At 36.1% G+C, this 15684-nt stretch overlaps 1 protein-coding gene across 2 annotated transcripts; it reads left to right on the forward strand.

Moving 5' to 3' along the window:
- The first annotated feature begins 184 nt into the window (after positions 1-184).
- LOC100369520 (vasculin-like) lies at positions 185-11446 on the forward strand. 2 transcript variants are annotated; one of them, XM_085503354.1, is made up of 12 exons: positions 185-368; positions 566-1830; positions 3000-3086; positions 5973-6171; positions 6432-6844; positions 7260-7326; positions 7865-8118; positions 8388-8516; positions 9121-9336; positions 9544-9704; positions 10257-10362; positions 10858-11446. In XM_085503354.1, the coding sequence occupies exons 3-12, from the start codon at positions 3012-3014 to the stop codon at positions 10978-10980; spliced, it is 1743 nt and encodes a 580-aa protein (XP_085359480.1). In that variant the 5' UTR covers positions 185-368; positions 566-1830; positions 3000-3011; the 3' UTR covers positions 10981-11446. The 2 variants fall into 2 exon arrangements, with proteins under 2 accessions (XP_085359480.1, XP_006817740.1); XM_006817677.3 differs by having other exon boundaries at positions 9124-9336.
- Positions 11447-15684: the final 4238 nt, after the last annotated feature.

The following is a 15684-nucleotide window of genomic DNA, read 5'->3' on the forward strand; positions in this document are numbered from 1 at the left end:
GTGTTAATTTGTCATATGTTGGCTTCCTACACTTTACTTATATGTTCAAAATAGAGATAGATTGTTGTAAAGTGAAAGATTATTCATTTATGTTAGGCAAATAGACAACATATGTCTTGTCGTAAAACCGCGCAAAGTGCGAGAATAGCCGAGAATATATTTTTATTCATATACGCATGCGCAAATTACATATTATGGGATGAGAAAGGGTAGACATCTTGTTTGCAATAATCTGAAACTTGTTGCAGAATTCCACGATACTTTCAACAAATTTCCTCAAATTATTAGCGATTTCCATGACCGCCCTACCACTTTTGCAGAGCATACAATTTAGAACATCAGCATAAGGTTACATATATGTATAACAGGTGGGTGTTATTGCTGATTTTGAAACTTTTACAGCGAGGAAACTACAACTTGTTGGTTGTGCATGGAACTCGTGTTGACCCGTGACCGTGGTCCAACCTCGTAACCTGTGCGTAAACAGTTTTCATTTTAGACTAACTATCATCTCTCAGACGCAATTTCTATATATAAACAGATCTTCATTCTTATTTATCGACAGAAAAACAATGGATGGATTGACAATGCTGTGAAAGAATCGTTTCATGCGGGGTTGACGGTAGAAGACAAACACTAAACCGAAAATAAACAAGATAACATCATCGACATATCAGTGTTATGCCTCAAATTGGATAAAATTGTTGAGCCGAACGCCGCTATTTTACAAATACAAAACACCAGTGTACCGCCCGCCGAATTATTACTCACTGGAAATCTAACTCGGAAATAGATAACAACAAAGCATATCAACACAATAAAGCTGTTTACATCTCGCGTTGAGTACGACACCATAGACATGCATTGACCTGATTTCTCCGGTCAAATTTCATCAGGCAGCCGAGGTGTCCCCAGTGAAGACAACAGCAGCTGATTTATTTCTCATTTATTGTTGCGTAGCAGTACAAAACGTGTACGATGTGAGAAATTATTATTGTCAGTGAGGATTATACCGTAGCTTCTAGGAGTCCTTCGTATTGTAGCTTTTACTTCAGATTTATAATATTATATTACTTGCCCTTTTCAGACTGGGTTGGGGATTTTCTGTTTTCTAGTGTTTCTTTTCTCCTTCAGATGCTAGATTGGTTTTGTCAAGTAGTTGGCCCTTTTGCTGTGTTTATTATTCAAATATTATCTATATAGAGAGTTTTACATAACTGTATACAGTGTATAAAATAATTCTTTAGATTGTATATTCAGGTATTTTTGTAAATAGTTAAATTCTGTTATAAGAAATCCAAAGATTTTCTCACTCTTTTTTTTCAAAAGCAGAACTCTTTTAACGTTACTTCACTGGTGTTAAAAGATAATAATAACGGAGAAAGGTTTTCAAGAGTATTTCATAAGCAATATAAGTTTCAAATTTAAAAACAAAACATTATTTGGAATGTTCAAAGTTGTTTTACATTTCTTGTTGATGTGTTAATTGTACTGCCATTTTTAAGAGACAACCTGTATACAAGACTAGTACTGACAAATATTCCCTGGAAAGATTTCTAGATGCTGAAGGCCTAATACAGGATACATTGGAGTACGTTATCATTGTGTTGTCATTGACAGAACACTGAACATATGTTAATCTAACTAATAAACGAACTTGTGTAATTGCGATTGTGCTAAAGAGGTATGATAAAGACTTGAACTTGTAAGAATCACCGCGATAAAGAGGAGTTATTGTTCAATGGTGAACTGTGTTGTCGGGAGAAAGCCTGTGGTTTTACTCCCCTTGAATTCTCCTCACTCTGTCGTCTTGTAGTATACACAAAAAAGGTGAGTATTTCAGTTCATATATCATCAGAATTTGAAGTTTAAGTCTTTTTTCTTGTTTTTTTTTTGAGGCCTCGGCTGTATAACTTCATAACTGTCTTTACAAAATACATTAACTATCATCCATGGAACGTTTGTGTTTACATATTTTCTCACCAAAAAAAATATATTAATACTATGCCTGTTATTTATGTTCATACAACATTTCATGACTACTGACCAACAATTTAGTACTTGTTGTGTAATTTCCTTTCCTATCAGTAATCAAACAAGTTTGTTTTGATCAATGAAATTCTTTTAAATTCTTCACATACATGTAGAAGTTTACTGCCAAAAATATTGGATTTGTGCTGCACCATGTTTATTATTATATGCATGTTATTTTAGAAAAGATGAATTACTAATATGTTTTAAACCTCCATTTACGTCATATTTTCGTATGATTGATATTGTAAATCACTTTTGCAAGAGCCTAATTTTTATGAATTTTCAAGAGTTGTGGAAATTTTTCTGGGGGGTCCTGTAAACACTACATTTAATGACTTTTGCGAATTTTTTTTGCATTCACAAATGTCCTAAAATTGGCAAATTGTGAAAAAAGAGAGAAAAAAAATAGAATACTTTGCTTGAAAACTGTAGTGAAGAACCCTAGAATTATGGACATGACGCATCACTGCTGCAGAGACTTTTCATTATTTCATTTTTTGGCACTCAAATGAAGCAACAGAAAATCATACAATGATATAGTGATCTTCAAAAACATGGTACTAAAGTTTATTAGTTTGTATTATGAAATTTACATGAACAAATGGAAATTGGGTGTCCTTCCAAACAGCCACATACAATTTTTTTTCTCTTCAATACCTCTCTCCATCAGTCACCAAAGTGACTAAACTTGATTGTTTGGAATTTCACTATGGCCCAAGATTTCAACAGACTGTTTTAAAGAACTCTCTGAGCTTAATACATTTTGCACATAAAAAACAAAACAAGGAACTAACAAATGTGTCACGACTTGATACCTTGCATTTAAGCATTCAGTCTAATAGGCGACCAACTTACATCATCACTGTCTTGGAAATAAACTGTCAATTCTGTGATTACGAAATTAAAGACATTCCTCATATTTGTCATTGCTACATTGTAAATTATGTGATATTGTTTTATTACAGGAGAGGTATGCTATGCCTGTAGACGTGATGGCTAACCCTCCTCAGCATGATTTTGCACCTGCATGGCTCAACTTTTCAACAGAGCAGGTAAGATTATGTTGGCTTTCTTTAAACAAATTGGGACATTCTCTTTGAACATCAACAGTCTTTCAACATGTCTGTAAGGAAGCAGTGTTTTCCCCAGGAAAATTGCATACAGTATCTGACAATTTGCATGACAATATAATATGTTGATGACTTGTATTGTATTCATTGTTATGCTAAATTGGCTCTATTGTTTATGCAAAATTTAACAGTTGGGGACCCCTGCTCTATATTACCCTTGGGAGAACTCTGGGAAGATTAGGCAACTTATGACTGGCATGGATTTTAGTGTGTTGATCGTGTTGGGGGTCAAGCATTAAAGTGCCATGCATTAATCGCATTAAGGTAATGCAGTAAGCACGGAGTTTTGACGGCACTCTGTTCACGCATTGACACACCATGCATTAATTGCATTAGGATTGCATATTAAGTACTAGGCACAGCACGGGCATTAACTGTTCTAGCGTCACACATCAATGGCATAAGGGTTGCACATTAACACTGCATATTGGTCACATTTGGGGCATGCATTACACCACTGCACGTTGAATCGATACTCATTGAAGCACCAAAGTTATTGTTCATGTTGTGGTCACACAGTAAGTACGGTACATCATATTTACTGCGCTAGGGTCACTCAATGAAGTTGTACAATATAGCATGAAACATTGAATAGTTGGGGCTGCTTATTATAGCACTGCAAGCATATAATAAGAATGCAATATTGGGTGATGAGAAAATTGTGCAAAAGCCTGGTTATCTAGTGTCCAACTGTGCACTCTTCATGTATTTGAATTAAGGTATAGTTGCATGTTCGTGGGCACTCGGAGTGAATTTTTTTTTTTTTTTGCTTTTCTTACCCAGACAGTCTTTGCCTAGATAGTGTTGAAATTTCGGAACATTGTCAATGCTGGAACATGCCCAAAAATGGATTTTAAAATATAGGGAATCAAGACACGTGTATGTGATTAAAAGTCTCGAAAATCTGTTTACGTTGCTCTTTGATTGGCAAGTCACTATTGATGTTATATGCAAATGAGTTACTGGCCTCAGTTACGGTGCGGCGATGTGTAACTTCCTGTCCGCGACCCTGTTTAACTTACCTCAAGTAATCAACCATCAACTAGTCTTGCAAACTACAAAAAAGACAAGATCTAGACGCTTCCAGAATGCAAGCAGAATACAAAAAATATACAGTTGTAAATGATAAGTAAACTTTTTCACCCTTATCTTGCAACATGTCGACAACTTCTAGCCTGGCAGCTTCCAGTGGAGTACTGTTAAATATTTATTTTCTTCGAAGGCATTATAAAACTGACTAATTATACATTTGTCGTTTCGCTGTAACGATCACTGTGCTGATAGCATTGCGATGTAGTAGTCGATAACTAACTTTTCAGTGGCAAAATACACAAACGTAAAATGCTCGGTTAATTAAGAATAAAAAATACCCTGAAAATTACAGAAATATCGGCTACCAGATGCTGTTTTTAAACACCACGGAAAAATCGCGCACTCTCCGATGCCATCTTGGTTACCTTAATCGAAAACCCCCTTGTCAGCTAGCATGCATCTGTAGTGATGTTGCAAAGTACGTTGTACGGCTGTGCTCGGCGACCTCTGGTACTATGGCACTCTATGAATGAGGTAATTCCAGAGGTCAGGGTTAGTTTTAATTTTTATCGACCTGTCTCGTCTGCTCGTAGTTGAATGAAACCTGTTTAGATTTCCAATAGTTGTCTTCCATTTCGACTTTTTCTCACCGACGTTTGAGCGATTGAGTACAAAATCTGTGAATAGCCGTTGTGTAGCAAAATATTACAGCCCATTTCAACCTGGCCGTCTAACTTCGCACGGTCCATTTCACCGGTGATCGTGAAAAGCTGCGTCATACAGAGTATTTTTTAAAGGTTTGAGGAAAGGTAAATTTAGACTCAACCCACCCAATGGGGATCGCTATGTTTATATAACTGTATGAATATCTCATCGGCTTTACGTAATCCATTGTGCCCCTCCCTCAGTGAAAAAGATAACACGATGCCATGACAGTTTTCACGCAAGGTTTCGACTCCGCTGACGATTTTACGTCTGTTTCCCTAGTATTGTAAATGTTTTTATTTTATTTTTTTATCTGACGATTAAACATCAGCAAGAGCAAGCGTCGGTGTATCATGTATTTTGGCATGTCGTCGTGATGCAATAGCCGTTTTTGTGGACGATTAACGTCACTTTCATAAAACTGCCATTATCTCCTTTCGTGTTTTCTGGTTGGTCAGAGAGATTGAAAATTAATTAACTCCCACAGTTTTTGTCAGTTTGTCTTGACATTTTCACACTATTTTGACAACGTCTCTACGAACAAAAGGACGTCTAGGCTTATTTTTAAAGCTTTGCATTCTCAGACAATGACATTCGAAGTGTGAAATACTGACCAGGATTGACTATACGGCACACATCCTGCTTGACAACTTTGTAATATGAAAACAAAACATATTACATATACGCCTGGACGCCCATTTGTTAATAAACAACTGATAAATGTTTTGTGAAAGTTTCACTCAAAATAAACAAGAATTGTGCGAGCTATTTAGATTTCAACTTCCATGGTAAACTGAAAAACACAAGTGAAGATAATAGCTAATTTGCATAACAATTCACTCAGTAAGAAGTTTGCTAATGCTCATAATTAAAATGGCTGCAACAGTTCCAAATTTAAACCTATTATCGTTTTGTAAAAAGTTAAATATAGTGCATGATATGGAGTATTGGTTACGTCACGCCTCAGTTTCTATCCTCAAACTTGGAAAAGATGATGATGAAATTCTGTTATTGGAAAAGCCTATTTCTAATTGTTAAATAGTAATTAACTCGTGTTTTGTGTTTTTGCAGAAGCCCAACAAAGCTCACCACCACCATCATCACCACCTTCACGGTCGACATGATCGGAATTCACGAAGTTATGATCCGCATGTTGGCCATCGTCTTGGTAACCAACGCCATTATTCGTCTGAAAGCCATCTAGAATTTGATGGCGCTGTTATCCCACCACCAGCTCATCATTTAGGTTATGGCTATAGAGGCAGAGACGGTAAGTGTGTGTGTGTGCATGTGATCATACTTAAATGCTGAAACAGTCAGACCAAGAATTTTCTCTCTAATTTATTTCATAAAATGTCCTAAAGATATTTTTTGCGGTAAAATTTAGTCCCCATTCGCACATTTACTTGTAGTCTCCAGTCTGAAAACGAGGACATGTGAACTGACCTCTGTGTGTCCATGTGTCTCTCCATGCAGGCTCTTCCTTTTCTGATCCCTCTTTACTTATATTGTGATTGTGTTACATTGTAGACAAGCGCCACTACCCTCCGGAAGGATTTATTCGCCATCATTCTCTGGACGATGATCGTTACCATCACAACTACTACCAAAGTGGTGGTGATCCTGTCTATCCTCCCGGTGCTCAGATATGGCGTGGTGGCTACACCAGAGATACCATATATCAACATCCTAATGCCCGCTACTGTGGAAATGGGTCTTATCCAGTCCCTGTTCCTAGTACCAATTATCATGGCAATCGAGGTAGTAGTGGTGGCAGACAGAGATACAATTCTGGATCCCGTAATGGTTACCATGAACGCGGTCATCAAGACAGTGTGGAGGAAGAAGTGGTGAGTGGAAATGGCAAAGAAACTGAGAAAGAAAATGAGGCTTCCAATAATAATAATAGTGTGGATACTGGAGAACAATTTGAGCAAGAGTTTGTAAGTATTTGTTATTGCTTCATGAAATCTTGGTGTCATTTCCCTAAATGTGGCAAATCTGATTCATTTGAGTCACTTTTCACCTTTTTGTAGAAAACATACAATGTATACTATGACGTGGGAATCATTCATTGCACATGGTGAATATGAATAGTTGTTAATTGAGACTTTTGTCTTTCCTAGTGTGGTCTATAAATCATTTGATATGGCTCATCAACAAACATGTTTTCCAGGTGGCCATTTGTGAAATATCTTTGCATTTGTTCTGTATTGTTTATATTATCATATTATAAAAACACGACTCTTTTGTACATAAAATATGAGAATAGTTTGATTTAAAAATAATTACATGTACTTGTATGTATCATTTAAGTGTGGTTTAATGTTTTAACTCCATCAATCTTTATTTGACTAGCCCTCTTTGAGTGGGGATGGTATTGGTGGCAAAGACAATCAAAGTAGTAAACTGGCTGGAGTTTGGGGTAAGAAATTAGCTTATTTGTTCTATTTGTTGTGCTTGCAAAAATGACAGGCGTCTAAGGTCAAGTGAATGATATTTTAACCATACATTTACACACATTTCTATTGAAGATTCACTTTAAGTTAATTGTGTACTGAGACTCATAATTATTTTAATATCCATCAAATTTAGGAATTTTCCAAACATTGTGCACTAGTCAATAGTAACTCCAGTGACCCCATTACCTTAGGCAAACAAGAAGTGGCTTGTCACAGCTCCATGATCCTGATCTTGTTGATCGTTGTGATAGCTTGAATTATCTCAAGCTGCTCTAAACTTCCAAATTCCTATATTAATTGACTCTTGTATGTCTGAGGGGAAAGTGGCCCAGGTGGTTTACATTGACTAGCACATTATAAAGTAACTTGTTAATGGAACTTAACGACTGTGCTGAACAGTGGAAACAGTCTGTACTGTAAAATATAATTCAAATATTTCTTTTAAAATGTCAATCTTTCCAAATAAAAAAAAGCTGTAACTTTGTTTATTTCCTTCATCAGACAAACCAATGAATTCCAAGATACACGGAGCTGGTGGTCGCCGAATGCAGCTGATACAGAAACCACTACGAAATGAGAATAATGACGCCAACACAAATACTACCAGTAGTAATAATAGCGGTTCTGGTGACAGCGCCACCCATGCCAAATTGAATCCACATGCTGGAATAGTAAATCAAGCCAACAAAACAGCCACATGTAACTCTGCTAGTAGCATCTACAAATCATTGGTGCCTTCAAAGGGCATTACCAAGGTAAGTTGACTCACTCCAAATTGCAGTGATCTGGTCAACAAGTGATGATTAGGGCATTTATTGCCATTGTCTGCTTGTGTACCCTTTTGTAAAATTTTTGTGTGTTTTCATCATGAATAGCAATAGAAATACATGAAACTTTTGACCAAAACTGCATCCAGGTTTGTTAAGTTGAAATTTTAAATTTATTGAAAACCTGCTAAATTCCGCTAAAATTCATAGCAGTTTAATTATGGTATTCTCTCTGACTGCACTGATATTATTTACAGAGTGCTCCACGCAAGGTATCACCGTCTATAGTTAAAGAATTGAATCATAAACCAGCAGTAACCACACCTATCCAGATCAAACCATCATCAACCTTCCCTCCTGCCACAACACAATCCTTCACAAAAGAGGTAAGTCCGTAATGTGGAAAGCTAAACACCTGTATCATTCAAATTTTTCTCTAGTTAAGCCTCAGTCGTTTGTAACATATAGATAAATACGATTTTTATCAAAAATCTGCCCTCTATGTTATAAGAAACAATACAAGTTAGGAAATGGTGTTCACTATTTTTTGTGCGGATCTTATTCTTAATTGCTTGTTTTTTTTAGGCACTTAAGGAATAATCACGCAATTTAAACAGTTGTACTGTGTATGCCTAGACATTTGTTGAACAATCATAAATTTGCCCACATTACATTGTGGTTTTTCTTTTGAAGACAAAATGGCAGCAAGCATAGTTTCGGGAGGGTCTTGAAGGGAGTTTAATACAAGTAAAATTGAAGCAGCATCTAAGAACTGTAAACGGGGTTGTAGTGGCTGACAAAAATGTGTTGTTTTTTTTTGCCAACTTTAGGTCATCATAACACATTTTTTTGTGGAAAATTTCATCATTTGGAATATACACAGTGCAATGGCTGGGTGCTTCAATACACTATACTTTACCTACCTTGCAGATCTTATAAAACAGTTATTTGTAAATTAACATTGCATGGTTGTTTGTTGTCCATTAACAGCAGATACCACAAAGACCTGCCTCTACACCCCCTATGGAAATACTAAATCCACGCCTTGTGTCAGCACAGACTAAAAAAATGGACAAGAAGAGTGACTTCTTGAAAGAATTAAGAAAAGGTGGTAATAATAATAATAGAGATGATGAAACAAAAGACTGGTTCATTGAGGGAGACTCTCGTCAAGTAAATGGTGATGATAGTGATGAAGGCAATGTGGTAGGCACATTTCATATGTTAATATTGTTGATAGTAATGTTCACTAATTTGAGAGCAGTTCCGCTATGAGTCGGTCGATACGATCACTGTACTGCCTTTGTTCTTGTGATGATAACGTTATTATTCTTCCAACATCAAAGTAGGCTTGTTATTTTCACTTTGATGTAACTTTGTTGTGATAATGTCTTATTTCTTACTCTTCTTTAGTTTGATTCTGATATTAAGATCGGTGATGTGAATAGTGTGCATGAGGAAGATAATATAAATGTAGATAAATTGGATGTTATTTGCTTAGAGGGTATGACAATCAGTCCTGGTTCCTCACCAATGCGAGCTGAATTATCAAGCTCTTTAGAAGCGGAAAGACGGTAAGTGTGTGTATTTCACTAAACAAGTCCCCGTTTTGTACTCTCATCACATTTGCATCTTGCGCCATTTCAAACTTGTGAAAAGGTGTTGATGAATGTTTAATTAACTGCATCAAGAATGAGCATTTCTGCCATTCTGGATCTCAGTCATGCACAGATTTCACTTGAACTTAGTACATGCATTGAACATTATGAGACCTTGCTTGATGCAAGTCTTTTTGATTCTGAGATTTGATTAAAAACGGTTGACTTGCTAATGAAGACCGTTCAGAACCAATATCTTTGAAGTGTTCTGATCGATCATGTTCATACTTAACACATATGTCATACATCTTGCACATATGCTTGTTTTTTGATCAGAATCAAAATGGCCAAATGACTGCCATTTCATGGATAAGATTCATCAAAATTGACATTTCTGTAATTCTGGAACTGTGTATTGTGTACATTGATTTTTCCATAATCAGCTTCAATAATGGTGCTCTTTTGTGTTAGTTTTTTTTAAAAGCTTTGTCCAATGTAATTTTGCACTGATCTTTTTTTTTTATTCAGATTATTACGAGAGATGGGATGGCAAGAAGATATAGATGAGAAACCTTTGACTGAAGATGAACTAAAAGAATTTCAGGCTAAAACTGCCAAACTGAACTCTAAGCCGGTGAGTAATCAGTCTGTTATGTAGGATGGTGTGTGCATAAGCTAAGGAGAGGAAACTTTGAACCACACATTCATTGTTCAAGGCACCCTAATATTTTATTCACTTCTCCAATCTTCCATACAAGTTACTTGCTGTTAGCCCCCACTTGGGCTAATATGCATTAATTGGATTGGATTGACAAAACATCTTCTGGAACAGAAAACATACATTCTCCCATCTTACCTTATGTAGTGCACTTTACCAGTATGCAAAAAAAAAAAAAAAAAAAAGTCAGACATCCATGATGACATGAAGCAAAATCTTGTTATCTGGGCTTGCTATAGAATTACGGTAGTGCAAGTCAGATTTTTGTCTCTGGTGGACTACTTGTGTTGGTTAGTGAGTTTACACCTCACTCCCACTCCTCTCAAATGTTCATTATGTTTTGCAGTGGTATCCTTATATTGAATAATGCCACAGAAATATTCATTTCTTTTCACCGCTTTGTTCTTTCAGAGTAAACTGAGAAATGGTTTTAATCACATGTGGAGTCCAGTACATAACATTACCAACATTGACCTGAACGATTCAGCATCGAGTTGTTCTGATACCTCAGATGAGGAAGAGGAGGAACCATGACGATTCTCTGACAGAGCACATTTATCGCTTCTTTTTCTACATGTGATTTATTATTACACGAGATGAAAACGTGCTGTATGCAATAACTTACTCTCTGTTCACTGAACATGTGAAAGAAGTGTAAACTAAGAAAAGTCTTAGTCTAAAAGCTATATAGGGTTGCTCTGAAGTGTCAGGAATAATATGGGAATATTTGGGGGAACATTTTTTTTTTCTTCGTTTTCAAGAGGATTTGTGCTTGAAGAGTATCTTTGCACTTGTTTCTTTCTTTTGATTCAGAACTTTACCCGAAGGCAGAGTAAATTGTGTGTCACCATGACGGGACACTTCTTTGTTTCAATCTACAAATTACAAATAGTTTATAAAAAAGGATTTAAAAAAATGGTGATTTACCTCCAGCAGAATCATTGTCTATTGAAACAATAAAGCGCAAATTTGCAAGTTTTTTGCAGTTTTCTGGAACATACTAACGGTAATGGTGTTGTTTATTTGCAATATGCATTTCAGGATTGTATGCTGTCTCTTATTTGCTAACAGTAGTTACAATACACCTTTTGCATAGAGAGATCTTCCTGGTGCCCTTGTTAAAATAACTATAAAGAGAACTGTGGACAAAGTACCATATTTTCTCTATTAATATAGTTATACCACTCTTTGACCTAACTCTGTTCTGACACTTTTTTCCACAATCAAGTGGTTTCTTCATTGGCAACTGTTTGGGTTTACTCATAACTGGCATAGTTTCTTTGTTTGCAAACTGGTCGCTTTTTCTGGTTAAACAGGCAGTTTAAGACAAGTTATTCTTCTTGTGTTGAACATGCATGAGAGTGCAACTTGCCTTTCAAAAGAAACTATTTTTTGACCTGTGACTCAAACCATGTTTCTTCTATTAGGCCAAGCTGTTGAGCTAAGCAGCTAGTCGATGAGGGATTGCAACAAGTAGCCTGTGATTACACATACGTATATCTAGTACGTCATGTACATCCAGATTTTCTTTCCTGCTCTGATCATCATCAAACCTAGCTAGGCTAACTCATTCACAAATTTGACTATTCAAATCTGTATGTCACCGTATGCCGTGCGCCTGTCGATAGTCCTGCTGTACTGTCTTCGTGCATACTTTGCGGTATCCTCATAACAACCCCTTATTTATATATGCATGAACAAAATCTGGTGATTACTAATCTGCACATGAAAAAAAGTTGCCAAAGCAATGTCATTAAATCGGAACATGTGAGTGAATGATAAGCTGCTTACCCAGATTGATACCAGATTGTACCCAGCCATACCAACCAGAGAGATATGTTTGTTGATGGGTTTTTACCTTGCCCGTACCATCAAAGATTGAAGGGAAAGGTTTATTAAGGGAAAAATTTTGTCCGGCGTTGTTGTCGTCATCGTCGTTGTTAATTGTTATTGTGTGCATAATAACTTTACTAATTCAATTCCAAACTTTATCAAACTTGGTCACCTTATTCATCAGTATAAAGTCTTCCCTGAGTTTGAACAACAGATGTCCTGTATGAAAATATGCAAAAATTGAGAAAATCTGATAAAATATTTTGACTGTTTCTACTTGACTGATCACTGGTGATACACATCAAAGGTCACTGATCTCAGTGGAAATATGCATTGTTGTATGTGTTTATTGAAGCAAATGATTTATCTTGTAATAATATCCTTGGTAATGTATCTCAGAATCCTAGAAACCTACCAATAAAATCTTTACAGAAAACAAGATGTCAGAAAATCAATATAAGCACTCCTATGAACTGGGTGCCTAACTTTGATCAAGATCTGAAGCTAATAGAAAATCTGTTTAGTTCAAAGTTATCAAATCAAAAACAATACATACAAAATACATTAAAAGCAAAACATTTCATCCACATTTTAAAAAGAAAATTATTCTAAAATATATGTATTCTGTATTTGACAAACAGTTCATTCGACAAATGAAAACTCACAGGAATATGTTTCAGCTATTAGAACAGAATGATAGAGTTTTTATAATACTAGTTTAAAAACACACTTCAGAGATTGCAGTGTTTGAAGATGTAGATTCTCAGGAGGCAACAGTACTGTTGACTTCTCCCTCCACTGGACACCAACTATTTAAGTTGATTTGCATACAAAGCAGAGCTTGCCACATGATAGCTATTCATAAAAGGTGTTTTTTTTTACTTTTCATATAATACAGTAGTCACACAATGAGGCAGTTCATATTTGTCTCAGTGAATCATTCATTTTTGACAGACACCTGTACAAAATACTTGGACTAAAGCCAGCTAAATTTTTCTGTTGCATGTTTTATGAATCTATTCACATCTAAATGCAGCACTTTTTTTTTGCAATGAGACATTTGTTTTTATTCTAAAATATCTCAATTACTTTCAATAAAGCTGGAAATTATGTTCCTTAAAATAATTAAACAAATAAGGCACCAATGTTTTTGTAAGATATTTACATCTTTTAAGGACATTCGGTAGACTGATTCCCCACTGTTGGTTCAACCCCAAAACTTGTTTGTATTCAAAATTAATTATGACAATGCATATTTATATTGAAACAAACTATGATAAAGGGAATTATATTATATAACAAAGGGCAAGGTCACCAGAGTTCAACTATGTTTTGACATATTATGGATTGTATATATGCATTGGATCGACTGCATTTGTTTTCCAAATGATGGTTATGAGTAATCCAAATTTGACCGGATTACTAGTATTTGCTGTGAGGTTAGCATTGTGCTATCCTCTTCCATGAAGAACATCTGGCATTTAGCTGTACATGGATAATTGTCCTGATAAGTTTATATCAGATTGTGTGGTGTATACACACCTAGAGGGTATGATATTTGGGCAATTCATGATTGTTCGCATGTAACAGATAGGTGAATTGCTCAACAATTGACATGTATATTGGTAATTATATTATACCAATATATTGATGGTGTTAATCCATCCATTTGATTGGTACAAACACACTTTGCTCATGCATACATGTTGTGAATTGTGCAATATCTCGTGGTATACCTGCCTTTGCAGGGGGTTATTGCTTAATCATACCATATATCAGTGAATTGTGAACAACAGAATTTACTATCACTAAATTTGTAATTAGTGTGGGTTTTTGTATATTTGATTCCAGAGGAGTGTATTTACAACTATAGATGCAATAGTTTTTTGTCAACACATTAGGTCACAGCATGGAGGTAAAAAGATTCATGGTCACAGTATTTACAATCAGCATAGAGACGAATTTGACTTCACAAAAATTAACCAAAGGTCAGAACAATGGGTCACATGACCAAAGTGGTATAAATAACATTAAGCCCTAATCCGGTGCATTGTTTTCAAAATACATGTAAATTTTTTTCATGATACTCCACTAAAACAATTTTTTTTTGTCCTGGTATTCAGCTGCACGCGCGGAATTGAGTCCCAAGCGACGATAACACTAAAAACGCAAAGGCTCATGGGTAGCCGCTTGTTTGTAAAAAATGACACGCTGGTAACGACTCCCCGCTTTTAATAGTTTAGAAGAATTTTATGAAATTCCTATGACAGAAGTGTTTTCATCTAGTTTTGCAGTGCATTTTACATTTGATGAATCGTATTCGAGTTGGTGGAATAGTGTACAGTAAATTGTGTGGGGCACTCTTTGTAAGGACGATAATGTGTTTTACTAGTATCTGAAGCGGAAATGGCCACACAAAATAATCGATTTGAGGTTGAAAACGACAGAAAAAAAGAATCTCGAGTCCAACCAAAAAAAATCATAAGCCGTGTTTCCAAGGCCTCGAGCGCTAAGCAGTAAGTTCTTACATACGGTGGTTAGACAGTCGGTCAGTTTATGATGATTTAGACAAGACAAGAGTGTTCCCTACCGGTACCCCTGTGCGTATATACGTTATTTAGCGCAATGTGTCGATGTCAGAAAACTGTCAGATTTGTATTCATAACGAAAAACAAACGTGGGCAAAGACGGGAACGAGTCTTTTTTTTAGTGTTCTGATAAGATTACTTCATCTGGCTGGAAAGAATTTATGATATGTTAACTTTGAACATAAATCGTCACCACGTTTTGTTTGGTTGGCACCACGGACGTACTAACAAAAGTATTGCTCCATCCGACCGCATTATGTTATAACACGGGGTAGGTACAGTCATGAGGCAATCTTGAAGAAAATTCCTGCATGTATGATCATAGTGTCACGTGATTTGTACATTCATAATACGTCCTATTGTATGGGCATGGCGACGTCTGCTTGTAATGAACACCGCCACCTTGGTTGCAACGCGCCGCTAACGCGTGTCAGTGTCAGTGTTTATGTGCGCGCAGGCTCATGGGAAGGAAATGACAATGCGTGCGATCGTGTTCTAAAATTCTATTTGGAGCTTGCCGTGGCAACACTACAACAACTTGTTTGAGGATCGCACTCTGTAGACATACTAGAGCACATCGCATTGTATTGCAATCCCAACAACTTTTCAACAGACGAACAAAGTACTCTGCATAGTGTTTGAAAAAGTTCTACTAAATTACACAGAGATTCAAGTCAAAGAATTCTGAGTTGGTAAGTTTGTGGCGCAAAACTTCATCGTATCGTTTATTCCTTATATTCCATATATCGTATTTATTATGTCAGTCATTGAGTTCACACGTCCTGTTTTTACAAACACTCGAGATAAACGACAGAGA

This window comes from Saccoglossus kowalevskii, chromosome 9, assembly GCF_978046115.1.
Source record: "Saccoglossus kowalevskii chromosome 9, keSacKowa6.1, whole genome shotgun sequence".
Classification (NCBI taxonomy): domain Eukaryota; kingdom Metazoa; phylum Hemichordata; class Enteropneusta; family Harrimaniidae; genus Saccoglossus; species Saccoglossus kowalevskii.

Bases quoted from the DNA above. Each gene is read 5' to 3' on its own strand.
- LOC100369520 (XM_085503354.1), top strand. From the start codon at position 3,012: ATGCCTGTAGACGTGATGGCTAACCCTCCTCAGCATGATTTTGCACCT. The intron at 7,327-7,864 runs GTAAGAAATTAG...TTCCTTCATCAG, and splicing joins TAAACTGGCTGGAGTTTGGG to ACAAACCAATGAATTCCAAG. The intron at 8,517-9,120 runs GTAAGTCCGTAA...GTCCATTAACAG, and splicing joins CACAATCCTTCACAAAAGAG to CAGATACCACAAAGACCTGC.